General features: G+C 41.0%; 1 protein-coding gene across 2 annotated transcripts; it reads right to left on the bottom strand.

The window, feature by feature from the left end:
• Window positions 1–94: 94 nt before the first annotated feature.
• Window positions 95–27,144, bottom strand: LOC123757590 (trichoplein keratin filament-binding protein). 2 transcript variants are annotated; one of them, XM_045741368.2, is made up of 12 exons: window positions 27,032–27,144; window positions 24,673–24,913; window positions 22,568–22,742; window positions 22,242–22,361; window positions 20,495–20,721; window positions 17,343–17,471; window positions 13,669–13,801; window positions 10,269–10,369; window positions 9,900–10,005; window positions 8,015–8,179; window positions 5,014–5,157; window positions 95–2,036 (listed from the first exon to the last, which is right to left on the bottom strand). In XM_045741368.2, the coding sequence occupies exons 2-12, from the start codon at window positions 24,909–24,911 to the stop codon at window positions 2,007–2,009; spliced, it is 1,569 nt and encodes a 522-aa protein (XP_045597324.2). In that variant the 5' UTR covers window positions 24,912–24,913; window positions 27,032–27,144; the 3' UTR covers window positions 95–2,006. The 2 variants fall into 2 exon arrangements, with proteins under 2 accessions (XP_045597324.2, XP_069183275.1); XM_069327174.1 differs by lacking the exon at window positions 27,032–27,144 and adding an exon at window positions 26,438–26,549 and having other exon boundaries at window positions 1,873–2,036.
• Window positions 27,145–27,767: the final 623 nt, after the last annotated feature.

The following is a 27,767-nucleotide window of genomic DNA, read 5'->3' as shown; positions in this document are numbered from 1 at the left end:
TCACATATGCTGTGGATCTAGTAACTTATTAAAAAATTTATGACACGATAAATTGGTCACCTCCATTAATTAGGAATGGAATAAAATAATAATCTAATTTTTCTTTAAAACTCTATTTTACTGATAACAAAATTACAGGTATCAAAATGACTTTTTGTTAACTTCCAACCATGGAAAATATACCATATATTAAATAAAAAATTTATTTGCATTGTAGATCACAGTAGAATTGGTAAAAATGCAAGTAAAAGACATTATCACCATTTCCTATCCTCAAGGTAAATTGTTAAGGTAGAAGCCCTTTCAAATGTTTTAGATGAACACTATTTATCCACCGTTAAATATTTGTTAAGGATTTCTACATGTTAGTGTAAACTATGTTTTAAGGAAATCCCATGTGGCAGTGAAGCTTTCACATACATGTAACATTCTGTCATGTGTGTTACAAGCCATCACATACATGTAGTCACATATTTTTAATGCTATTTACTCTATATAATAAAGAATTAAAGGACTGGCTTAAACTTCTTCAGAAACTATAGAAAAAGTATTATGAATATGAAAATAGAATAATACATTTAAAGTATAATAAACGTGATTTAAGAGAGAAATAACAGTACTTGGAGCACAATAGTTTCCAAACACTGTTGGCCAGACACCACCAAGATATGCTACACTGTAACAGCTGCAAATGAGTAAGCCTTTACTCTCAAAAGAACAGTCCCTTTCCAATCACAAATGTGTAAAGAACACGGCTCAGCGATGCAAGTTCAACGCAAAGCGGTGAAGAAACGGAAAATAACCAGTTATATACCCACATTACTTTTATATTTTTTCTTCTTTTGTGACATGCCAAGTGTGACCATAAATTTCGTAACCTCTTAATAGTATATACAGTACAGTATATTTACTCTTAAAAAAGATAGACAGAAATTTGGCATAAGCAATATGGTGATGCCTAAAATTGGTCCCACAATAACCTATAATATCACTATCCTATAATTTTTTTTTTAGACAGGTATATACAGCATACAAAACTATTTGCAGTAATGCATCATGATTTCCGAGAGAACCCCAGAGAAACAATACACCTTGATAACACAAGATTTCCTCTGTCAATAATAAATGCTTATATTATAGTTTATTCACATGTATACTATAAAAAGCATAGGAATATAATCCTCTGAGTATTATGTAATATATTATGTAGAGGCTATTTACAGATGATGTACTCCTAAGCCAGCTCTTGTAGCCACACATCTGTAAATGAAATCTCCACCAGTACAGGTCTTGACTATTTTTGTCAGTACAGTACTTGATACTTTTTGTGACACTGTATGCTATGCAAATAAATAGTAATAATATATAATGTAAACAAGACCTACATTTTGAAATAAAAAAAAAATAAAAAAATTACAAGCTACATAAAGAATATACAAATCTGAGTATAATACATACTTGTCTCGAGTTTTTTCAGTATTAATATGGTGTTGATCCCAAGAAACAAAAGGAACAACTTGGACAACAAACTAATTAATTTAATAATACAAATATAATTATTTTCCAGTACAAAAATCAAATCCAAGAAAATTTTAAAAACCTTTTCACCTCATCATATTATTATTCTGCCTGATAATCTACTTTAATCTATCTGCCTAATTATCTATTTTTATAATCTATCTGCCTGATACTGTATACTATATTTTGATACTATATATATTATATTGCTGAATAACTAACTGATAACATAGCAAAATAAGGCCATATAGCAACACATTTGATAAATGCTGATATAAGCATACTACGCTCTGGTTAGCTAAACAAAAACTATCTTTCATCAGTAATATACGGGTAGAATACTATACTAAAATAAATGTCTTAATTTGGTCATCTATTAATAATGAACATTTGTTGTATAACCATCTATTGGATAAACAGGAACTTTGCTCTGTAGGGCACTTCACAGCGGTACCTACAAGTCTGTCAAATATACTGTATTAGCATGCTCACCATGCAAACCTCTTGCGACCATAGCGCTGAAAATAAAGAGAATACGCCAGTCAGATACATTGGAAATAAACATAACAAGGCAGGTAATTAGTAAAAATAATTATAATAAGGTAGGTGGCATAATCTGAATCAAGAGGTATAATTAGAAACTAAACACAAATCACAGCCCCCCTTATGGATCAAATGTCCCAAGGAAAGCCTATTGAGCTTTCAGAGAGTAGTCTTTGCAGGGACAGATGTGCTATGATGGGTACCAGGCATATAAAAAAAGAGGGCACCTGTAGACTTCTCATTAAACAATTCTCAGGCAACTTACTAACATGCCCATAACCTCTAAGTGTGTTACACTCCACCTTACTCAACACATTCTCACACCCCTTTCACTCTTATCACATATACTGTACTTTCTTATTGCTATATACTGTATATCCCACATATTCCAACTACTGTACTTTTTTGAGAAACTAATTCCAACTGCTTGAATCTCTGACTATGCCCTTTTCCATACCCAAGTTCCACTTGCACATGTCATGACTGGGAGTACAATATCATCTCTTGGCCCTCTCTTAACCTCTCGACTACAGCATATATACAGTATGACTAATAACATCTAATAAACATGAATAACCTGCTGTGTAGCAACTGGTTAAGATGGAAGCAGGTGATGTGTCACCCTCATTAAGATCAGGTAACCACTCATCCCATCCCAAGTTTATAAAATCAAAGCCACTTTATCCCCAGAGATCTCTGATATTGCTCAAAAAACCAGCTTTGAATATAATGAAATGCCATTTTCTGGATAAGTCCCAGAGGCTCCCCAGAGCCATACCGGGCTGATATGTATGCATTAGACTGTGGCATCAGTCAATTCGATTGGAGTTTTAGCCTACTGGGAACCAAGAGCCAGAACCTGGCCCCCCTCAGAGAGGCACGAGGAGCTATGGCCTATAGAAACCCCCATGTGGTTAGAAGAATTCTATGTCTGCCATTTACTGGGTTAGGCACCCAGAAAGGTAGGCATCTCAAAACAAATTCCACCTGGTTAAAATTGCTACCAAAAACCGAATTATCAAGCAGAACTCCACAATCTGAAAACCAGCAAACAAGCATGACGTCACAACCACCACCACCACGCCGCTGTCTGTGTAGCTTCCTCATCCCCAAAAGGGTAAAGGGGGAGCCCAGACCCATCGCACCGGCCATCCAACCCCAGTTCTGAGGCTGATGTGTTGTGTGGCAATCTGGCTTCTGTCTCTGAGCAGTGCTGTACCTTTCCGGTGTTTTGCTGTGTGGTGGTGTGCGAGCCAGGAGTAATTCATGGAGTACTGAGGCTGCAAGCGCCTAGGGCCACCTTTCCTAGGTGCCCTGTAAGTACTGCCCATGTGGCTTGGGGTTGACTTCCACAAGTCATTCGGGAACTACCCCCATAGGGCTCTTTTGCTGCTCAGTGATTGCCTGCCCTTGGGGTCAGCTAGAGTTTTCATTTCCGCTGTTTGACCTTGGATAGGAGGTAGTATCGTCGCTTGTAGGGGCGCAAGGTACTGTGCAGCTTGTCACCTATTACACAGTGGCTGGTTCTGTTCCTCCTGGAGACATTGTACTTTTGCGTGGGTTTTTCTTTTTCTTTGTAGCCTGGTGGGGGTTCTGCCCCTTGATTATTGTCCACCTTTTGTTATTCTGGTGGCTCCAAACTAAGTCCCTGTGATTGTACACGTCGCAGGAGTTCAGCTTTTAGTTGATCTCTTGGTACCTTGCCTTGGCTTCCCTTAGCAGTCGGCCTAAGGGCCCTGGAAAACCCCAATGGGGCTCATTGGTCCAATAGATGTGTCCTCTGGGTCCCATCTCACCTTGTGCAAGTTTGAAGGCTGCTCTGTCCCCTTGTCTCAAGGTGACATTCACTGGTTTTGCCTCCGTCATGCTGCCTGTTGGGTCGGTGACACCTTTGACTTTGAGTCCTGCGAGTGGTGTTCCTTTCTGGTTCTCCAATTCACCCATTCCACTAATTCTGATACTAGGGTGCAGGCAGCATAGGCATTGCATGCACTGTTTCGGTTGCTGCAACGCTATAGGTTGGTTGCCTTTTCGGATGCCCCGTGGCTGCCTCACTTTGGTTGTAAGGACCCGGACTTGGGGGGCATTGGTCGCTTCGACCTTGGTTTCGTCCGCGCCCCCTCATCCTTCCCCTGCTTTGGTTTGTCCAGCTCCTTCCCTCCTGCTTCTGGCTCCCAAACATCTGAGGGTTTCAGAGTCAGGGCAGGGTTTAAATGAGGGTGGTGACGTTCAGGCGGTCTTAGGGGTTGCTCATTCCGGTTCGGCGACAGAGGCATTTGAGCCTGCTCCTCTGATCAGGGCTTCGGGGTCTGATCAGCGAACTCCCCCCTATTCCCTGCTTTTCCGGTCGACTCTGCCTTTTCTTTCGAGGTGGAGGATTTGGAGGACAGCTTTGCCCCGGGTCGTGTCGTGCAGAATCCCAGGGCTAGGGAGGAGTTGACTTGGAGTACTTGGGCCCTGTTTGATGTGTTGGTACCCTTCTGCATGGGGCTTGTTGTTGCATGGGGAAGGGGAGGGAAGGAGTTTTCTTATCCCACTTCCCTGTATGAATTTGATATTGGTTTGGCTCCTCCCCGGGTTCGGGTCCGGGTTCCCTTGGGTTCTTCAGTCCCATCCTTCCGGAGGTTTTTGGCTTCCGGTATCCCGCCTAAGGAATACAGAAAAGCAGCCAGAGTGTATTCATGCACAATAGGCTTATATCAAGCTAACCTTCCCCCCCCAAAAGTCAAATTACTGACCCCACCCAGAATGCAGCTCCACAACAAGCTGACTAATTCCTGAGTACCTACTTGCTGCTAGGTGAACAGAGACATTTGGTAATAGGAAGTGCACCCAACCATTTGTCCTGCCTGGGATTCGAACCCGGAATTCTCTAGTGCGAGTCGAGAACGAACCCGACTGTCCTACTTGGACCCTTAATTAATCCTAAAATTCAGCTACAGTATAACTTACTGGTGGAGCATACTGCGGGCCCCAGAGTTGTTGCATTTGGTGTTCTAAGCGCTCAATTTCTTGGCGATGTTCCTTTAATTTTTGCTGCTCCTCCTCTTGATTTCTTCTGAGATTAGCTGCCTCTTGTATTATCTTTGTTGAAGGCTGAAATTATGCAAGTTAATATGATATATGGCACATTAGTTTCATATAAATATAGAACATAGAAGGCCAGTAATAATATTCAATGCCTCTCTATTTCCTAACCATAGTGTACAGTGGAACTTCAAAATGTGGATTAATTGGAACTGAATCCATTTTTAAATTATATGATTTCCAAAATTCAGAAGAATTTTTATATGATGTGGGCATGGATCACTAATTTCTCCAAGTTTCAGTAGTAGTCAGGGGAAAGTTGAAAACTCCAGAAGCAGCATCCTGCTGCTTCTGGAAACTTTCCTTATTAAGACTTCTCACTAGCTCAGTTGATAGAGCTTCGGCCTCACACACGTAAGGTCCACAGTTCGAGTCTCCTAGAGCCCAGGTGAATGTAATGTTTATTTCCACGGAAGTGTGGATGGAATTTAAAATTTTGCCGCTTCTTAGTTTCACCACATGCATGCTCATTAAGCCAAAATAACTGAAGGTCTAATTGGACAGGAATATGTTAGTCAGGGCAGTCACATTCTTTAATGACAACATATTTTGAAAGATTTGTGTTGGATCATAATAGTGTTAGGAAGGTATTGGAGAAAAGCTTAAACCATCTCAGAGTAACTACAGAGTTCACTCATAAATATGCAAACCTTTTTCAAGCCTTACCTTGGTATCACAAGGACTGCCAAGTATCACCTGCAAACAGACAGTTACCCACGAACAAATATTGTAAACTCTCTGGAGAAACAGACTCTGCATTGAGCAGAGTTTTGCCAAGTGATGTATATGATTTTTCAAAACTCCCAACACTGGGATACAAAACAATGGTAGTACAAGATAAAAGCAAAGTCCAGACCTAGTTCCTACAGACCCTAAGCTTGTATACATATCATCCTATGGGCAGACAAAATCTATGGAGTGTAGTAAAACATTAAATGCTCCATAAACTACATCATGACATGACCTGTGTGGTATTGATCGTTCCTCCACATGGGTGAAAAACTGCTGACCAGACCATGTGCATCAAATGCCTAAACTTCCTGACTGATGGACAAATGCTCTCAAAGCTAGGGCCCTGCTGTGACTGCAGGCACTGCCTATCAGCCAAGACTTGAAATTACCATTCAAAGCTCCATATAACAAACAGAGATCATACTTACCTGTTGAATGCTTTAGGACACAATCATTAAGCATATGCGAGATGGTCTGGAAGTGGGGACCTGGATGTGTATGTGTGTGTGTGTAATTACCTAAGTGTAGTTACAGAATGAGAGCTACGCTCGTGGTGTCCCGTCTACCCAGTACTCTGTCATATAACGCTTTGAAGCTACAGACGATTTTGGCCTCCAACACCTTCTCACTTAACTTGTTCCAACCGTCTACCAGTCTGTTTGCAAAAGTGAATTTTCTTATATTTCTTCGGCATCTTTGTTTAGTTAGTTTAAATCTATGACTTCTTGTTCTTGAAATGCCAGGTCTCAGGACAGCTTCCCTATCGATTTTATCAATTCCTGTTATTATTTTGTATGTAGTGATCATATCACCTCTTTTTCTTCTGTCTTCTAGTTTTGGCATATTTAATGCCTCTAACCTCTCCTCGTAGCTCTTGCCCTTCAGTTCTGGGAGCCACTTAGTAGCATGTCTTTGCACCTTTTCCAGTTTGTTGATGTGCTTCTTAAGATATGGGCACCACACAACTGCTGCATATTCTAGCTTTGGCCTAACAAAAGTCGTGAACAATTTCTTTAGTATTTTGCCATCCATGTATTTAAAAGCAATTCTGAAGTTAGAAAGTGTGGCATAGGCTCCTCACACAACATTCTTTATGTGGTCCTCAGGTGATAGTTTTCTATCGAGAACCACCCCTAGATCTCTTTCTTTATCAGAATTCTTTAAAGATTTCTCACATAATTTATACGTTGTATGGGGGTCTATGTTTTCCTATTCTACATTCCATAACATGGCATTTATTTGCATTAAATTCCATTTGCCAAGTGGTGCTCCATATACTTATTTTGTCCAGGTCTTCTTGAAGGGCAAGGGAGAGAGTGTGAGAGAGTGTGAGAGAGTGTGAGAGAGAGAGTGAGAGTGTGAGTGTGAGAGAGAGTGTGAGTGTGAGAGAGAGTGTGAGAGAGTGTGAGGGAGTGTGAGTGTGTAAGTGTACGAGTGTATTCACTTAATTGTGTTTGCGGGGGATGAGCTTTGCTCTTTCAGCCCGTCTTTCAACTGTCAATCAACTGTTGACTATTTTTTTTTTCTTCTTCTCTCTCCACACCACACACACACACACACACACCCCAGGAAGCAGCCCATGACAGCTGACTAACTCCAAGGTACCTATTTACTGCTAGGTAACTAGGGCATTCAGGGTGAAAGAAACTTTGCCCATTTGTTTCTGCCTGGTGCAGGAACCGAACCTGCACCACAGAATTACGAGTCCTGCTCGCTATCCACCAGGTTACCAGGCCCTGTGCATGCGTGTGTGCGTGCATGCGCACGCCACCTGGTGACAATTTTCAAAGATATTCAAAGAGGCCAACTAGTAATTAGCTGAAATCCTCCCTTGGCAGTCACTAGTAATGTCAAGAGAGGGTTCAGATGGGCTTTTGGTTTAAAAATAAACCATTGTTGGTCATCCAGGACTAGACTAAATGTTCTGCAGTGACTCCCTACCACCTTTATGGCTTTGCAGATATAGGTTGAAAAGTTCCCTGTGATGAATGTACAGCTTCATCCTGCAGATAATCCTCATCACTGAGCACAGATCTTTCCTCAGGAAGCAGCAGAAGGAGAAAGCTCAAAAAGAAAATATGAACAACAAATTATTAAATAATTATTAGAGTTCCTTGAATATCAAATAACTTACTTGAGACATGGCAGAAACACATCTCTGTGTCCGTCGTCTCTCAGCTTCTTGTTCCTCGAGCTGTTGCATCTTGTCTCGTGTCTCAATAATTGAACGTTGAATTTGGTTTTTTTCTGCATCAAGCAATGTACGTTCATGAACATTTTTTGAAAAACTGTCTTGTACCTAAAATGTTCAAATAAAGGATATGAATTAAGAAAATACCACAAAAGAAAAGACTTTTTTTAGAAATAAATGCATAATGTATTTTCATTATATATAATTAGCAAACTAACAATATAATAATACAGTAATATACAAAAATATATTCCTAAACTGTGCACCTGCCGTATACACATGACCAGGGTACTGTCTGGTACTTTGTCTATTATCAGTGCTTTTAAAAGTTGGCTTTCCTAATAACTCCCAGAGTTTAAGCTAGGAAAAAACTAAATCTGAGGAACCTGTCCAGAAAGTCCAGGGGAAAGAAAACACACCACTGCATGAAAGAAATATAGAGAGAGAGAAAAACATTGAAAATGTTAGTTGGCACCAGGTAAACAACACAGGCTCCAACTCTTGCAAGGCTGACCAAGATGGTAACCCCCGGGCTTGCAAAGTCCTGAACCACCATCCATCTTGCTTGCATACCTAGCTCTATTTAGGTTATATGACCTCTGTTGGGGACTTGTCACTTTATGAAGCTAAGTGACTTTGATTTTAACTGGCAGGTATGATTGTTTTGTGTCATGACTTTGTGTTTGTTATATTTTTTTCACTTCAAGCTTGTGTTTATACCAACCACACTGCATGTTCCATGGCAGTTATATTGCTCCAACTTTGTTTCAGGGTTATCTTTCCTGGCAGTTGTTTTCCATTTTTCTTCCCCCCCCCCCCCCCCCCCCCGGGAGCATTTTCCTAGAAAGGGTATGGATTCCTACTCTACGCATCAGCGCCTTTTGAGTTGCCTCACCTCTAGGTAGTACTTGGGGCCCAATATGAGACTAGTCAAGGAAGAGTTGATACAGTTAGTTATGTGCTTGCGTGTATGTTGTGCCTGACCCTGACTCATGTGAGTTTGGATCTTGAGTGCCTTCTGGGTGCATTAAAAGACTATCTCATCTGTGGCTTCATGCAACTTTCCTAATTGTCTAACTGTCAGGGTTAGGTGTGTGAATAGATGATAATTCCTCTCCACCTGCCACATCTATAATTTAACAGCCCGGAAGCCAATTTCGGTGCATTTAGTTTGTTTACTGCATTTTCTCTACTGGTTGGATTATAATGGGGTTTCTACCCAAATTAGAGCTGAATTCTTCAGCTTTCACTTTTTGGTGTTGGTGTATTTGGATGCCGTGATTATTTTCAGGTTCGGAGTCCTCTTCTTTCCCATGCCCTACCCTTGTGCCTTAAGCCATTTCATTGAGTCATTTCATAAGTGAGAAAGGTAAGCAGATCTGGACCTCATGTGGCCAGGTGAGATGAAACTAGGATTGTTCACCTGGTGCAAACTAGCATTTGCATTGTTTTCATCTTTTTAGTTCTTTCAAGCAGTAGTTTGTTTAGTTTTGCCTGGACTTTCTGGCTAGTTTTCCTCGATTTTTGGGTCAAATCCTGATCCTCATTCTTTCCTTGCTTTGTTAACACCAGAGTCTGGTCTTGGTACCTATAGCTCTGCATAACTCTCAAGGTGCCTGGTACGATCTAAAGCATTAGCATTACTTGCTATTTAGCTCCATGGAGCTAAAAGGCTGACCAGAAAGAGGTGCATTTCATTACATCCAATGCTTTATTTTTAAAACTGACCTACAATATGTAATTTTAAATAGTCACCCTTTATCTTGTCATTAATATACTAAAGATCATTTAATTTCATAGAGGAATAATGAAAATGTGAGAATCCTACCTGCTGCTGTAATCCCCTAATGACATTAGCCATTAGCTTATCACGTGCTCTCTGCTCTTTATCCCACTCAGCTTGTCTCTGTCGCCACAATCTCTCTGCCTCTTCACTGTGGAAGCCATATAAAACCATGTACACTGTTATCATTCTCAGTAACTGCTTGCTGAAGAATGTTGTCTAGTCAGAGTCTAAACTCATACTGCATTAGATAAAACCTCTTTAATATGCATGAGAACCTTTTGCTATTTCTTACATTACATCTATGTAATTCATACTCAAATGAACTGTGATTCTGTACCCTACACTAATATTTAATACTCGTACTGCTAACCAAAATTAAGAGAATGATCCCCAGTATGGTACATCACACACCTGAATATTAACTCGTACTCCTTTTCACGCATTATTTCCAAGTGACGTTGCTCCCTTAGAACTGTTTTCATCCATTCTGCTTCTGCTCTTCTCTGCTTCATCTGAAAAGATAATGCATGTCAACTGAGCCATTCACATCAATTTAAGTCACTTTACATCTTAGTACAGTAAATCAATCCCTGCTTTTAAAGAAATATGACAAAATTCAGTGGATCATAGCATAATAAAATGCCACCTTTAGGGTTGTGTCTTACTAGATTCCCTGAGCTTAAACACTAGCCAATTTCAGGTACCTGTGGGCACAGCACAGAGTGCAGGGCAAGACAAAATCCAGAGCATCACCAAGCCCGAGGTCCCACAAGAAAATAAGGTCCACAGCAAGGCAAGCAAAATATCTGAAGAGAGGCTCTTGGCACATTGTACGAGAACCTCCGTGCATCCAGGCCAGACATACCAGTGCCCTCAGCCCAGTAACATCTGGCCATGCAGCCTGGGAAATCACCAAAAATCAAACCATGAAATAAATAGAAACTGACAAACATGTGGTGTGTGTGTGTGGGATCATACTCAGAAAACCACTATCAGATGTTGCATGGTTTCTGAGTTATGGTCCCAACAGGTTCTTGAAACAGCTGAAACAATATTTCAAGGTACTGTTCCTGCAAAACAACATGCAAACAGCCTATATATAAACTGGCAGGCACATACCCTTGGAACAAATGTGAAAAAAGCCTATAAGCTAAGGGGGCATACAGACTGACAACCAGCTGCCACAGAAATCCAGAACCAAAGGGCACAAAAATAAAACATATGAACAAACAAAGTCGACCAAACACCCAGTTCAGAATCCAGCAGGCAGACAAGCAGACTGAGAACCACTAGACATTCACTCTTGGAACCCCTGAGCATCCAACCTAAGAACCAACAGGACCTCATCCCAGGATCTGACAGGTGTACAGCGTATGAAGTAGCTAGAACACATTCTGGGTACTGGATGCCACACAGCTCAGAAACTAGAGGGTTTACAATTCAGAAGGCACCCAGCCTAGGAACTGGCAGGCACACAGAATGGAAACCACATGAAACCCAACCCAGAAACCAGAAGTAACACAGCCCAGACACAGGGGGCACAGACCAAAAACAACCAGAACCTACAGGATAGGGATATAGGCCAACAGCCACCACTACAAGGGAACAGGTCTACAATGCAACAAAATGACATAATCAACTACAAACCACAGAATCAAGTTTGGCATTGGAATGGGAATCCAAAATCTGACCGACAACACAGACAATAAAAAGAAACCCAACAGGTTAGATTAGCTACCTGGATCACCACACACACACAGGCAGGCATTCCAGGCACTAGGAAAGCATCTTCACTAGTCAGCCACCAAACCCCCTCACTATATATGCCTGGTGAAGGAAGGCATAAAAAGCTAAACACATGAACAAGTACTTCCACAACCCAAGTTCACCCCCAGCTAAGACATAAGGCCCAACATGAACAGGAAGCAGCCAGGCATGATAGTAACAAGCCCATTCTCCTAAAATTAAAGCACTTGTACCAACTATTTGGTTAAATGTAGAAAAAGAGGGACTGTTGCATCTGAAAAAGTTCACATTTTGTATTAATGAATTAGTCAAATGGCATACTAAAAAAAACTAGCATTAAATGTAGTGAAACGCCATTTTCTAGGCGAGTCACGGAGGCTCCCTGGAGCTATAAGACCGATATATGCTATATTAGTCTGGGACTTCAGTCAATGGCGTTCTGCCTACTGGGGAACAGAGCCGGAACCTGGCCCTCTTAGAGAGGCACAGGGAGACCCCTTTGGTTTTGGGGGGTATTCTTTGTCTGCCATCGACTGGGGTTAGGCACCCAGAAAGGCAGGCATCTCAAAACAAACCCCACATGGTAGGAAACTGCAAAAAAACCAAGACCGAACAATGAAACAATAATTCCCCAAAGGAAAGCAAAGGAAACAAGCAATCGCCATTCACTGCCGCCACGCCACTTGTTCGCACAGCCCACTCCTCCCCAGGAGGGGAAGGGGGGAGCCATGGAAGTGAAGGCTGAAAGCCCCAAGGAAGGTAACCCTAGAACCCAAGGGTAGTACTTAGTCCGCTTGGGAAGCACATGCAGCCCTCGGTACACTGTTACTCCTGGCCAATGCACCACAAACAGCAGGAAACACCCCAAGTGCACAAAATCCAGCTAGAATCTGAAGCCAGAGTCAACATCCGCCCCAGAACGCTTCGGCCATAAACCGAAGTGATACATCCGGGGCTCCCCCCGGAGCAAGACAAGCGGCGCAGACAAGTAGTGTAGCGGTGGTGAGTGACGATGCCTTGTTTGCTTATTTCCTTTGCTTTCCTTTGGGGAGTTCTGTTTCTCTGTTCGGTCATGGGTTTTTGCAATTTCCTGCCATGTGGGGTTTGTTTTGAGATGCCTACCTTTCTGGGTGCCTAACCCCGGTCGATGGCAGACAAGAAATACCCCCAAATACAAGGGGGTCTCCTTAAGCCATTGCTCCCTGTGCCTCTCTGAGGGGGCCAGGTTCCAGCTCTGGTCCCAAGTAGACAGAACTCTATTAACTGCAGCCTCAGACTAGAATAGCATATATCAGTTATATAGCTCCAGGGAGTTGAAGGAGCTCCCCCTACAAAAAACTGGTAAAGAACCCATCCAATCAATTCTAGGCCTAATATGCACTATTTTAGGCCTAATCTAGTACATATGTGTGCTATACTAGACCTATGAATGTTTAACTTTTTTTTTATGTCTAGTACAAAATTAATAGTACAAAACATGAACACTGTTGGCTGCAACAGTCCACTTTTGTAGATTCCACCAAACAGTTAATATAATTATTATCAATTTAAGAGAATGGGGTTAATAACACAACACACAGCTAATTACTACTGTACATCAACAGGGTCTGAAGTAGTTTTGGGTAACAGTGCGACATGTTACCCAAAAGTACACACACACAGTCACCTACTCAGCTCCCTATAAACAGGACTGACCTTGTGGACCAAGTCCCAGGTACAACACAAATGTGGAGACGGCTTGACAGTTGTAGTCCAAGAAAAGAGGAATCTCTCTGGAATCTAATCCAATTTTTTTTCCCAATACACAGTACTATTCGGTCAAATGTACAAGTCTTTAAGTCTGATTTATTCAATTATTGATTTGCACAGTTTTTACCAGAATATTAACCTCCCCCTGCATAAATAGAGGGCTACCTTGTACTGTTTACAAGGAGCAAGCTGCACTTCTTAAAATTATACCTTTGAGTATTAATTATCTTCCATTCAATGTACTGTAGTGATATTTCTTAAGAAATTCACCAAATACAGTATATTAAACATGAAAATAAGGTACAGCATATATTACCTGTTCATTTGGGTCTTCATCTGTAGAACCTCTGAGTAAGTCCTCTACAATACCCTCATCCTCCAATAGTTCTTGTTGAATATCTGCAGCCTTTTTCTTCAACTTGAGCTGATACTGGCGTGCCCAAAATAATCTGCAAATATGGAATTTACTCTAGTACTAATTAATACATAAACATAACAAATCAAGTTCATCAAACACCGCTGGTCTGAAACCCAAACGTTTGTCCTGGATCATTGTCAAGATATTAACTACTAGCAATACAAAAATGAATTATTAGGGACATATTAACATAACCATACATAAAAACTCTACAGTATGACATAATGTGAACATTTACACATGAATATATTAATAATAATAAATTTCACATAAAATTTTTGAAAAACTATCCAATATTTAACAGTAGATAAGAACAATTGTTCAATACACAAGTTGCAGTAGTACATTTGATCTATGTGTACGCTGCAGTAGTACAATTGATCTGTGTGTATGTTGCAGTAGTACAGTTGGTCTATGTGTATGTTGCAGTAGTACAGTTGGTCTATGTGTATGTTGCAGTAGTAGTACAATTGATCCATGTGTATGTTGTAATAGTACAATTGATCCACATGTATGTTATAATAGTACAATTGATAAACGTGTATGTTTCATAACACGTGATTCTAACACTACTGTTGCTATTTGTATAACTTATTTAAATTTTTATTGGTTCATTTCTCCTCTTGCCCTTTCAGGCCATTAGGAGACTGGGTTTGGCGTGTGTAGCTAAATACAACTCTCTAGCATTTGGGCTTCCAGTGTGGGGTTGGATCCCTGATGTAAATTACACTTTCCAGTACACAAGAGATTTCTTTACATCAATCACTGCTGGAAAAGCAATGGTTCCTTCAACTAGTTAAGAGCTTGAGTCTTCTATGTGCACCTTCTCTGTATTTTTCTTGGTGTTCTTTAATCTTAATGGTCATTCAACATGTATCCAGCAGTCCTCTTGCTGGTTTCAGAGTATTGTTTACCAACAACTGTGCAATATGTGCTGTGGCTGGGCACTCAATTTGGCCAAGACCCTTCGTGTTTGTTTTGCAAACAAAAATGTGGCTCGACTAAACATCCTTCCCTGTGGTGCAGATACCTCAGACACTCAACCTGCATTCCTGGAATGTTTTAATGTTTATACCTTATCCATTTTCCAGTGTCTACTGTTACTGGGGTTTTGCTTATGTGTAGTTGCCTAATTGTAATTACCTAAGTGTACTTAACCATTTACCATTCTGTTTGCAAAAAAAAAAAAAAAAAACAGTGTTGAATATAATGAAACGCCAATGTCTGGATAAGTCCCGGTGGCTCCCTGAAGCTACTATAGGCTAAAATGGTACCATCTATTAGGTCACATAAGCCATGGAGTTCTATAAGCCTACTGGGGACCAGCACTAGAACCTGGTCCACTCACATAGGTGCAGGGAGCAGGGACATTTATTTTTGCCACCTCTCTGGGCAAGGCAATCAGAAAGTAAAGGAGTCAAAATAAACCACTGCAAGCTTCGAATGAGACCAAAGTCTCAAACCCAACCTAAAGAACTCTCCCAATTAAGTAAACAATCAAATTCTTTTAGAACTAGAGTGAGCTCATTTGCCCCACCTTTCCCACTCATTTGGAAAGAGGGGAAAAGTAGCCCACTGTGAGTTAGGGTCCCAGGTCACAGTTCTGTAACTGATGTAGTGGGTACAGATTGCCTTTTCAGTGCTGACTCCAGTGTTCTGCTTTTTTGGCTAAGTGGTGGTGTTTTTCCTTGGTGGCTTTCCTGTACACTGCAGTGTAACATGAGCCAAGTTTTGAGTGTGCTTGGCATTGCATGTGCACAGCATTACCTTCTCTGCATACTCCCTAGTGCTGCCCTTGCATTGTCAGTTATCTTTCCTGGAGCATTCAGCAATCCTTTCCTTAGAGGAGGTCCTCGGTTGTAGTGGCCCTCACCCTGGGTGAATCGGGTGTCTTGGGACATTCCTGTCTTAACTCAGGTCAGGAGAGACTGGCTGGTGGAGCACACTGGTGGTTCATGTGCTTCTCTCAGTGTGCCAAGGTCAGCCTTCACAGCTGTGTTGCCTAGGCTGTGCTGGCTTACTTTTAGGTGTGTCACTTGCACATAGCAAATACAGTAAAAAAAAAATTCTGTAAGTCAGGAAGAACGTAGGACCTCATGACACAATAAAGAAAAAATTCAAACAATGGGGAAGCCTACCCATACACAAAAGAATAAGAGTACATTTCCAGAGCATGGTTCTAGTTCTGCAGCAGGAACCAGAGGAAGGTTGCCCACGAAACACATGGATTCAGACAAGATGACAGAAACCTGTAGAGTGAGGCCAAGTCTGAGTTACCTAGCAGGACCCAGAAATGCACCAGTGGGGAAGTAGAGGCAGAATCCCAACTTAAACTGCAATGAAGGCCAAGAAAATAAATCTATGTGCAGCATCAATCCCTCAAAGTTAGGAAGCAACTACCACTGTGAATTAAAGATTTACCATGAACCAGCTTAAGGTAAACTCGAAGCCCCCAAGGGCCTCCTCCTTCTCCAGCAGATTAAACTTGCATGACAGAGACAACAATGAATTCTGACACTTGGGAACCTGAAGGGTTCCCAAGTATCAGTGTACTGGCTGATTGGGGATACAGCCCCAGTTTGCCAGTGTGGCCATCAGGTGATTCTACCATGGTGACAAGTCTTTACATAGTCAGGGTAACTAATATTTTCCATGCAATTACACAATATGTGGCGACAGTATTAAGCATGAAATGATGGTCCTGAAAAAGCCAAGACAGAAAGGCAAGACAACCTGATCAGAAAGAGAAGACAACCTACGGAGAGAGAGAAAATGGCGGAAAGAATGACAGGGAACATCATACTGTCGTCGAGATGAACCTCTCAGGTGGGACACCATCAAGGAAGCCACTTGATCACTATACAAATGGTGATAAGTTTGCCCCGGTTCGCAATAGCTGACGAACTGGAGTGGCTGGGTCGCTGGCATGTGGAGAACGGGTGCACGTATGAACGACGCGACAATGGAGTGACCTTTGCTTGTAACTGCCTCTCTGTTTGGTTTTCAGTTGCAATTTTCTTACCATGTAGGGTCTGTTTTGTTATGCCTACCTTTCTGGGTGCCTAACCCCGGTCGATGGCAGATAAGGAAAACCCCCAACCACAGGGGTTTTTTCCAGGGCCAATGCTCCCTGCACCTCTCTGAGGGGGCCAGATTCTGACTCGTGGTCCTCGGTAGGCTGAACTCCATAGACTAATGCCTTTGTCTAATGATTCGTATATTAGTCCGATAGCTCCAGGAAGCCAAAAGGGGCTCTCCACAGAAAAAAACTTTTATGTAAAAATTTTTTAAAACCACATCAGATACAAAAGGCTAGGAGATAAAGAGCAAGCTTTCAATACCTTGTAATCACTGATAAGTAAACATCAGTAGGTAAGCATGAGCCTCACCACCCCATAAAAGTGTGAAATGGGGGGTAGTAATAATAATGATATAAATCTTCTTTCTAATGCTATATTTTAACAAATGCTAAAAGAAAGCTTCAACTCCAACAATGCATTAAGTTATTTATCAATGATGTCAGCCTCTTCTTGTCAAATTATGTTGAGAATAATTTACATTACTGTACTTACTCTAGTTCTTTACGTTGTCTTAACTCCTTCATTCGTTCCCTTCTCTGATTTATTTCATGAAGTCGTAATCTTTCTCGTTCTAGTGTCAACTCCTCAGCCCTTAAGGTGTGATCACGTCGCTCTCGTTCCCTGAAAAAAATATGGCTTTAAATGCATGAAAATGCACTTTAAGCTGGCCCCTGGTATTAGGAAGACCTTGGAGAATACTCAAACTAGTAAATAAAAAAAAAAAGAAACTCAAGTACGTAATCCCAAGCACTACTTGGCATCAACAAGGGCTGCCTTTGCTAACTACTAAATGAACCACTAGGTAGCATCAGTGACACCTGCAATTACACTTTTATTCTCCAAGCCAAGTTTCTCTGGGGATAACTTGATATGTAAGACTGTTGCTTACATATGTAAGCTTGGCCTGTAGGCCTAAATAATCTTGTCATACTACTCAGATAATTGTTCTTCACATGCACTTGAAACCTGATTTCTAAGCACTCTCACTCAGTTGCTCCATAAGTCAAGCATCATTGGAATCTAAAATAAAAAATTAGAGCATGACATAACTTACCTGGACTGCAAAGTAGTGTTGACAGAAACTACAAGGAAAGAATCACTTGGAGAAGCACCAACTGCACATCCTGACACTGACACACCACAAGCAGATACACTAAGGACAGTACCAGGAGGTAAATGCAAGTGTCCACTTACAAAATTTTCAAAAGCTGACATTGGCAAAAGACATTGCCGAGAAGAGTCTTCAATGATGTGAATATTCACACATCATGGAGCCTAGAATGTCCCTGAGGCTTGATAACTCTACAAAGCAGCTGAAAAATATGAGCCTCAATGCATAGGACCAAGGCAACAAGATTGATAAATGGATTCTGACACTCAAGTAATAACCAATGGTGATGTCACATGGTACAAGACATAGCAAATCATAAATATCCAACAAAAGGAAGCCTTGTCCAGGGGAGTGGTGGGTCAACACAGCCTGGAACTAAGGCCCCAAACCATAAGCAAACACAAAAACCCCAAAAAAGGGACCCAAGCTCAGGGGCTGGCACCTAAGCCAGGCCTACCACAAAATACAAAGCAAGAAAATGAGTACCCATAACCTGTAGCAGGGCAAAACTGGGCTAACAGCAGAGGAAACCAGCTCACAATGTAACCACATGCACTAAATGCCTATGCAGAGCACAAAGATACACAGAATGAGGCACCTGACTAACACAGTGGCAACGTCCAACAAGAGAAACCCCACTGACAACCGAAAGTCATCAGAAGCCCTCCCCACTGCAGAGGACAAAAACCCAAAACCAAGCTGATCGCCCTCCAGATGCAGAGAAGATACCACAACCTCTGCGAGTCTGTTAAATGACCCCATCCTAGCCCGAGACTAGCAACCAAGCATCAACCAAAGAAGTCCCCACATCCTGAAGTGGGGACTTCTTTAGCTTAGAAGGCTAAAAGTAGCATAATGACAACAATTTGAAAGAGACAGTGGGCTCCACTGTCACCATCCAAACCCGAATAGGGCACCAAGGAAAAAATAAGCAAACTTGGCACAAACTAAGCCCAGCATGAGAAGAAAATTGATCCAGGTAGCCAAACAGAGGTGACATCCTGCCTTATAACATGCAAGCAGAAACACCCTATATGGGCTAATTCATATGGTGCCAAGCACTAGAGGGCACCCATCTACATGTCCAGAAACATTTGAACATATTAGCAATGTCAACAACAAAAAATTTCAATATACTGTATGCCCATTTCCTCCAGATCAGATGTTATGTAGATTTCATGCTAAAACATAGACCTTAACACCACCATCGCCCAGATAAGATGGAAGGGAAGAACTGTAAAAACAGAAGTTTGAGTGCAACAATGCCACACGCCCAAAGACAAAAGAACCTCCAGCATCAACAAGCAGGGTAATGATAACCTCACAAGCTCGCCACCAAAGAAGATAACCCTGGCTACAACAGCTAGAGCAAGCTTACAAATCAGGGCACATGCAAGAGATGGTAAAGAACATGAATGTGAAACAAAAATCTTAAATAGTAATAAGCAATTCCATATGGGTCTTCCAGGGATGGCCAACACTATTTATCTGAGGTCAGTATGCAAAAATGCCCTACAGGGATAGGTGCCCTCACTTGGATGGACACCATTCTTGTGAATGGGTTAATGGGCGGGCTGGCTGGAGCCCCGGATTACAGAGGTTGCCATCTAGTGGTGAAAGATTGCAGCATTCGAGCCCATCCATTGCCATAATATTTTCTCTGAGTGTTTACATTGTTAGAATTAATATTACAAATGTTCCCAAGCAGCAGCTTGTTTTGGAGCACTGCTCCTTTCTGGTGGTTTTTCTCATAGCTCTTGGACCTTCTTTGCCTAATAGAGGGAGCCAGACTCTGGCCCTTGTCCCTAGTAGGCACTCATGAACCCTCAGAGACCATGTGTGTCTCCGAAAGCTTGGATAGTTCTAGGTTATTGAATCAGAAAACTACTGAGAAAGCCCTCCCCAAATGGCAAGTTAACCATTTTTCTTCATGCATAATTATAATTTATAGGCACACAAAATTATTTATACATTATTTGTCTAAATGTGCATAAACATGTATAGTATCACTTGCTATACATAAAATCTCCCACAAAATTTGGTGATTAATAGCCAAAACATGAAAAAAATTTGGAAATCGGGCTTTCATGCAAAGCTGGAATATTTCTGAAATGACATGATCTGGTTTTTGGAGGTGCTATTGTAGCTTAGAAATTCGTCAGCGAATTTCTTGGCTCTCTATTGCCCATTTGAGCCAGAAGCAGGCTTTGGGCCTTAATGGCAAGCAGGTTTCTGTCAACGTTTTGGGCTAGAATGAGTATTACCCTGTCTCCCTAGCACCTGCATGATTCAATAAGGAAAGTTTGAAAGGTGCCAAGTTGGACCAGTGTAAAATATTGACCTGCCTGACTATTGCTGTGTTTATCCAGAGGTAAGAAAGATTTTGCCTTGTGGGAGCAACCAAATAGGATACAGAAGCATAGAATAGAGAAAACAAACATGACAAAATCATATGATATTCCGATAAGAGATACCTAATTAGTTGAGGCTTCTTAGTTGGAAATGTTTCAACTCTGAGGAACATAATGCTTACTTAATTAGTTCAACTTGAGCTTCCAATTCAAGTTTCCACTCTGCCTGCTTCTTCAGTTTCTCCTCTTCTGCTCTTTGCTCCTCTTCCTCCAGATGCTGCTGGATTGCTTCTGCTTCAATTTCTTTCTTGCGATCTTCTTCTAACCTCCGTTGTTTTTCATCCTCCTTCCACTGTCTCTGATTGACCCAAGCTTCTTGAACAAAGTGATTGAATCTGTCCGATTCCATCTGAGATAAAACAATGAGTTAAACCAAGAAAAAGAATAAGCCTAACACATCACTGTCTTAAGTAAATCTTTAACTGCACTAGGAAATAGCAATTTGCTTAACAAAAAGCAGACTTAGAACATGATAATAAATATGCCTAGAAAAATGTTTGCAAGTCAATGCCTTCGGCCCAGCTACCCCCAGGCACTGGAAAACTGTATACATATGACTTTGACTGCAGCATAAGCAAGTTCTCTGCATTATTTGATTGCATTGTTTCATGGGCTACTTTAAAATTTATACTGTATCACAGGAAGCATCAGAATACACATGCACAAAAGACATGCTATAAGCGTGTGAAATTCCAATTTCTGAGAATGGTATATTGTCGTTCACACACTCACCCCCTGCCCATGCCCCCAATGCTTGGGTGTTGCCTGAATTCACCTGAAAGCCACTAAAACTAGTGACCTTGACGAGGACAGGAAGCCGACGGCTTGTCGAAGGTCCCCCCAATTTGCCTTTATGATCTATTCCAGTTGTACTTTAAAAATTAACAGTTTTGGCATTTATGGCTTTGGTGGGTAAGCAGTTCCACGGGTTTATAACCCTGTGGGTGAAAAAGCATCTCCTGTTTTCGGTCCTACATTGTGGCTTGTTGAACTTGAAATAGTTTCTCTTTATTTGTGTTACATCTGACCTTTTGAAGAAATTTTCCAGATCAGCATCCTCCAAATTGTTCAGTACATGTATTTTAAAAATTTCAATAAGATCAGCCCTGTCATGCCTGGTTTGCATTGTTGTTAGCCCTGTGGCCTTCAGCCGTTCCCGATATGCGACTTGACTTGGCTCTGGAATGATTTTTGTTGCCCGGTGTTGCACTTTCTCCAGAGCAGCTATGTCCTTCTGAAGATGTAGTCTTTATGCTTGGATACAGTAATCCAAATGGGGACACACCAGAGATTTATGCAATTGAATCACTACCTTCTTTTCCTTAACATCAAAGGTACACGTGACTATTCCAAGGGTTTGTTAATACAGTACTACTCTACCAGATGAAAGCATGTTTGCTAGGACATTGTTAGGCGAGTCAGTCTGCCAATGGAAAGCACACGAGTGGTGTCACCGAGACTCTGCAAAGTTTGAGCTTGGATTTAGAATGCGAGTTTCTTTGTTAGACTAATACTGTTTTCAATAAGTCTCTAGCACCTTTATATGACTTTGCAAGGATGCAATAATTCCTGTGGCACTTTTGCAAAGTCTTCCTGTTTGACTGACAGAGAGTACTCTGCAATACACAGTGAATCACTATACCTAAGGGAGCAGAAGAATTCCTTTATCAGAAAAAAGCTTTTCACAAGATCAAAGCCAGTCATTTTTATATTAAAAATGTATTTTATTATTTGCACTAACAGAAACAATAATTATAGAGAATAAAAAAATGAAAATAAAATGAAATGGAAAATCTTATACATTGGGAGACTCCAGATCCAGTAATTCTTTTTCTAACAGAAAAATCACTGCACTGCATATGCCCTTACCTCCCTTGCTTGTTGGCTATTTTTTCTCCAAACCTCGTATGACAAGCTCTCTGACATCTTCCTCCGCTCATCTTGGTTCTTTTTCTTCAGATCATCCAAGCGACTCTTTAGCATCTCGACCTATTAAATGAGAAAAAATAAATAACAGTACAGTACATGTTAAGACATTGCAAATTGCGTTTTCAAGATCAGTTTACACTGTAGTAAAATCCACTTCACTTTACTTTCTTACAAATTTCCTGGAAGTAGAACAATACACATGTCACTAACAGAACATTGTATACAAGCTGATAAACTTACAGAACCAGCAATGTAAAATGCCTGACCTCAGGATAGACAAAATGATGATGGACTGTCCTTCCTCTGGATTCTTTGTAATTTTGTTCTCTTTCTTCCTGATATTTTTTCTCATCTTCTTGGAGTAATTTTTTTAGTCTTATCCTTCTCCTATCCAAATTACGTTCCTTTTCTTCTTTCCGTCTCCATTCCTCTTCATCTGAACTAAAAGTAGTACGGTATAGTATTAACAATAAATGGTGCTGTGAATGTAATAAAATGTCTCTTTCTCGGCTGCCCCTCAGTAATTCTCAAGAAAAAGCACAACCATATATCAATGAAACTGGTTACATAAGATACCTGTGTGACTCAATCCTTCAAGAAACAAGGGAGTTTGTAAAGCCTTGTTCCCCCCTCTACTGGGTGGTGAGCACACAGGAATTTATTTATTCACATGGGATATTTATTTATTTATATACAAGAAGGTACATTGGGTTTGTGAGAGTACATAACATTGGTGTTGTTACATTCTTCCAAAGCCACTAACACGCATAGCATTTTGGGCAGGATAGAATCAGGGAGAAACCCAGATCCAAGATCAACTGTCCACATAAACATAAAAAAGAGGACATAAAACACTCAGCCTTCCTCTGAGAAATGGTTTGGTAATCACCAAACCATCAAAATAAAACTGATAACTACCTAACAAGCACATCAACTGTCCACTCTCTGTCTGGATGAGCATACTATCTCACTTTTGAGCCCAAGCCCAACCTTTTGTCATGGAGAAAAAAGAAGAGACTGAGCAGGAATGTTAAGCAAGAACAGCCTAGAAATGGCATTTCATTACACACTATATTTATGGCAATTTCTTTCAGTAGCTTCCCCGATCTTTATTAGCAGTCCCCCCAAAAAGCTGTGCAGTTTGATAAACTGATTCTGCTAAAACTCAAGTCCAGCTATGACAAAGACATGCACCAGCAGGTGGAAGAAACCCTAAACTCAACAGGGGGTGTGACAGAGGCAACAGGAATGATCGTTGGAGGAATAACACTGATACACATCCTGGAAAACTGCAAGCAGCAAAGTTCGAGTTTAAGTTGGGTGGGGGCTCCCATCACAGAAAAGATACAGTACATACATAACTTGGACTGGGCAGCCAGTATGCACAGAAACTGGCTGCCCAGTCCACTAAATAAACAAGCAGACGTATCAGGTAAATTAGAAGCATTATCGGCTAATTAAACCTGTAACCCAGACAATTAGGCATCATGGGCATTTGTATGAAGCAACAGATAAGACTGTTAACATGACATATGCACAATCCAGTCAAGGTCCAATGCCAAAAGCAACACAAACAGTTACTTCTTGAGGTTATCTTGAGATGATTTCAGGGCTTAGCGTCTCCACGGCCCGGTCCTCAACCAGGCCTCCTTTATGTTACACCCCCCCCCAGGAAGCAGCCCATAGCAGCTGTGTAACTTCCAGGTACCTATTTCTACTTCAGCTCCTCATGAACAGCTCTCGCATTGGTGACAGTCCCAAGTACTGTACTGTCATAAATGAGGCCACCTGAAAGGAACCGACTCATACAGGAAGAACCCAAAATCCAACTCTACTGTTGAAAAAAAAATGCCAGCCTGTACCAGGAAGGAAACACTGAACCAAAATTCATAGTGAAATAAAAGCCAGGGACACACAATGTGGGTGGTATGGATATGATTGTGATGCATAAATATCAATACGATAGCAAAGCCCAACCCTGCACTAGACAACTGTCAACATTATTAAGCTTGGTGTAGCAGTGAAAGTGATCCCAGCCGAGGCATTACAAAATTGATACCAAGTACATTTGTATGAAGGTTGACGCATTCTGAGACAAGTAACTTGGGCTGCCACCTAGTGGCTGTGATTCATCTAGCCTCTGAGAGAACCAGCTTCTGGCACAGTTTCCAGTAGCCCTGTGTAAATCTCAAGAGCCTGATACAACTGGGAGGTTCTGAGATATCAGCACCTAAGATCCAGGGAAAGAGGCTAGTCCAGATAACAGATTAATAAAATTAAAGTTTTCAGGGACAGCACATTAGTGTTCTCCAATTTTAGGAGTAAACATTTCAAACAGTTACAGAATCAACAAGTCTATTAAAGTACTTACATTTTTTTCTTTGGTTGAGCTATAATATTATAAAATTGTGCTTGCCATTCCCTTTTTTTGTAGAAATTGACTGTGTTTTTCCATTCCTCCAGCCGCCATGCTTCTTCATTTCTCCGCTGATTATATGCCTCGAACAATTCTCGTGCAGATCCTGGACGGCTGGAAGGTCGAACTCGAAGAGCTCCAACAACAGAAGTTGAACGGACAGACCCAGCTGTTAGAGGTCGACGTCGAGACATGGCTGACAAACAAGAATATCAACATTTAGAGTACTGTACTGTAATTCAGTGTAATCAATGATTTTAGTATAATTTCCTAATCTGACACAGAAATTATGGAAATAGCTCTGACTTATTAGAAAACCAAATCTTGGAACCCCATTTGTATATTAAAATTAACAAAACATTTTTTCAGTTATATATTTTTCCATCACACAATGCACATTACAAATTAAGCACAGGTAATGTACAGTAATGTACAGGTAATGAAGCCCCATTTTCTGGTGGGCCCACAGTAGCTCACTGAGTTTAACTAGTTCCACCAAGCCTCAGTGCAACACACCAGACCTCTGAAACTCCTCTCCTGCCTACAAGGAGCCAGGACCAGAATCTGGCTCACTTTCAAGATGAGGGGTGCAGGGAAATAGATATAAACTAGAAAAACTGGGGAAAAACACCAGAAATCATTGCTGAAAGAAAACAAACTTAAATGAAAAAGAGCTGCCCCCCCCCCCCAAAAAAAAAAAAAAAAAAAAAAAAAAGGCCAATGATTATTGCCAGAAGGTGAATAATTTAATCCTGATGTTCCTAACCAACACCAGATGGCAGCCCAGGTCTCTCTGCTGCCACATGAAGTCTTGGCAACCTCACCGCACTCTGAAACTACCTGTGCAAAACACGCCACACACACATTCAGCCATAACTATTCACATGAAACCCTACCTACCATCAAGCCTTCACTACTCACAGGACACCCTACCATCAAGCCATCACTACTCGCAGGACATCCTACCATCAAGCCATCACTACTCACAGGACCCCCTACCATCAAGCCATCACTACTCACAGGACCCCCTACCATCAAGCTATCACTACACGCAGAATCAAATATCACCAAATTATCACTACTCACAAGAACACAAAGCCATCTTTCTTTTGATGCAACCAGTTTGCATGAAGTTTCTCTTTCCTCTGACTGCTGAGTTGCTGCTGTAAGTGTTCGTGATTTGTAAGCCACTATGAACAGGAATACATGTGCTCTAGTGTTAATGTGCTTGACAAATACTGTAAGCCTCTATCCAATTCATTGTGTGTCTGTGGAAAACAATTTTGTCTTGGGCAGATAAACAACTGTTTGGTAGATGCTTGGCTACTCTTGGCTATACCTGGGAAAGGTGAGCACTCAACACCCCCATCCCTCACAGTAGACCAACTGGCAGACTATCGACAGTTCGACTAACAGCGACCCAATACAATATAAGCACAAAGAACATCCTTTGAACTCTAGCTTACTGAACAAAATTTGAAGCCTAACATTAGAACACCTTGCCTACCCCTTTCAAGGGTTATTGAGGCAGACAATATTAGGCTTACTGACCAATCAGCAAGTATACTTTTGTCTGAAACATAGTTCATGATGGGATATGGCCAACTCATACACATGATAATTTGACAAAGCTGGTTTCCTGGTTGTTAAAAACTGTATATATTATTAGGCTAGGATGTATTTAGTTGTTCAAACGTATAAGTCTCTGGTACGCCCCCACCTGGATTATTGCATCCTGGCATGGAGACCTCATCTTCAGAAAGACATAGCTGCTATTCTCATAGAAACCTTTAAAATACTGAACAATTTGGAGGATGTCGATCCGGACAATTTTTTCAAAGGGTCAGATGTAACACGAACGAAGAGCAACGGGTTCAAGCTCAACAAACCACAATGTAGGACAGGAAACAGATTTTTTTTCACCCATAGGATTGTAAACCCGTGGAACAGTCTACCCGCCGAAGCCGTAAACGCCAAAACTCTGCTGGTTTTTAAAATACAGCTGGAAAAGATCATCGGGGCAAATGGGGGGGCCTTTGACAAGCCGCCGGCTTCCTGTTCTCGTCGAGGCCACTAGTGTTAGAAGCCCTCTGGTAAATTAGCTATAGATTAAGCTGTATGGTGTCTCGGTTGGGCTAAGGTTATTATGGTTTTAAATCCGTTGGCGAATCGTCTTGTGTACGATCGGACTTGTATTCTTCTGGAATTAAGAAAACTCTATGTATATACAGTACACCAAGAAGCAAAATGCCCTTCAAGGTTTACATATATATCCTGTATAAACCAGGAATCACTGCACAAGCGGTGTTCATACCTCCAGCCGCACCTCTACCCGTCTATTGCGTTGATTTAAGAGCAACGACTGTACTGGACTGAGCCCGTAACCATGGCGACATAACATTGTTTACTAACAACTTTACCCGTGAGTAAATTGTCACATCAAATGAAGGTTTAAATACGGTTTACATAGACAATAATTTAATCTCAGTCTCTTTCATTTAATACTTTTTGTAATATATGCATGTAAACAAATTAAATTAAATATTTATGTAACTATAGATAGCTACATAACTACATAGTTATGTAGCTACAGTTATGTCCTCACAAACTCAATGTACCTTCTTGTATATAAATAAATAAATATATAAATAAATAAATACATAAATAAATAACTATAGTTATTATAGTTAGTAACTATAGTTATTATAGTTATTACATAGTTATGTACCTATAGACTATAAACAACTACCAATATCAAATCTACCTATATTATCAAAAATATTTGAAAAAAATTTTCAGTTGTATATAGTCCTGGGGACCATTCAGGCTTGTTCGCATTTATGTTCCTCACGTATGCCCCAAAGAATGATGTGATTTGATAAAATACTATGCCTAAGATTATCATCAGAGTGCCGGCGGGCTGATGGGCAAATAGCCTTGGCTACCATCAGCTTTTGTCCAGTCGTGATGGAAAAGTGGATAAGGTGTCCTGTACACACCAGTTGCATTGTGCTCCTGGTAGTATGAGTTCGAGTCACTTCTGGGGTGTG

Source organism: Procambarus clarkii, chromosome 19 (genome assembly GCF_040958095.1).
Source record: "Procambarus clarkii isolate CNS0578487 chromosome 19, FALCON_Pclarkii_2.0, whole genome shotgun sequence".
Taxonomy (NCBI): Eukaryota; Metazoa; Arthropoda; class Malacostraca; order Decapoda; family Cambaridae; genus Procambarus; species Procambarus clarkii.
This window is presented reverse-complemented; position numbering and strand designations above follow the sequence as displayed.

Coding starts and splice junctions, on each gene's coding strand:
- LOC123757590 (XM_069327174.1), bottom strand. CDS start 26,459: ATGCCAGGATGCAATAATCCAG. Junction 13,802..17,342: donor AGACAACGTAAAGAACTAGA/GTAAGTACAGTA, acceptor CCATATTTGCAG/ATTATTTTGGGCACGCCAGT. Junction 10,006..10,268: donor GAGTACGAGTTAATATTCAG/GTGTGTGATGTA, acceptor TGGCTTCCACAG/TGAAGAGGCAGAGAGATTGT.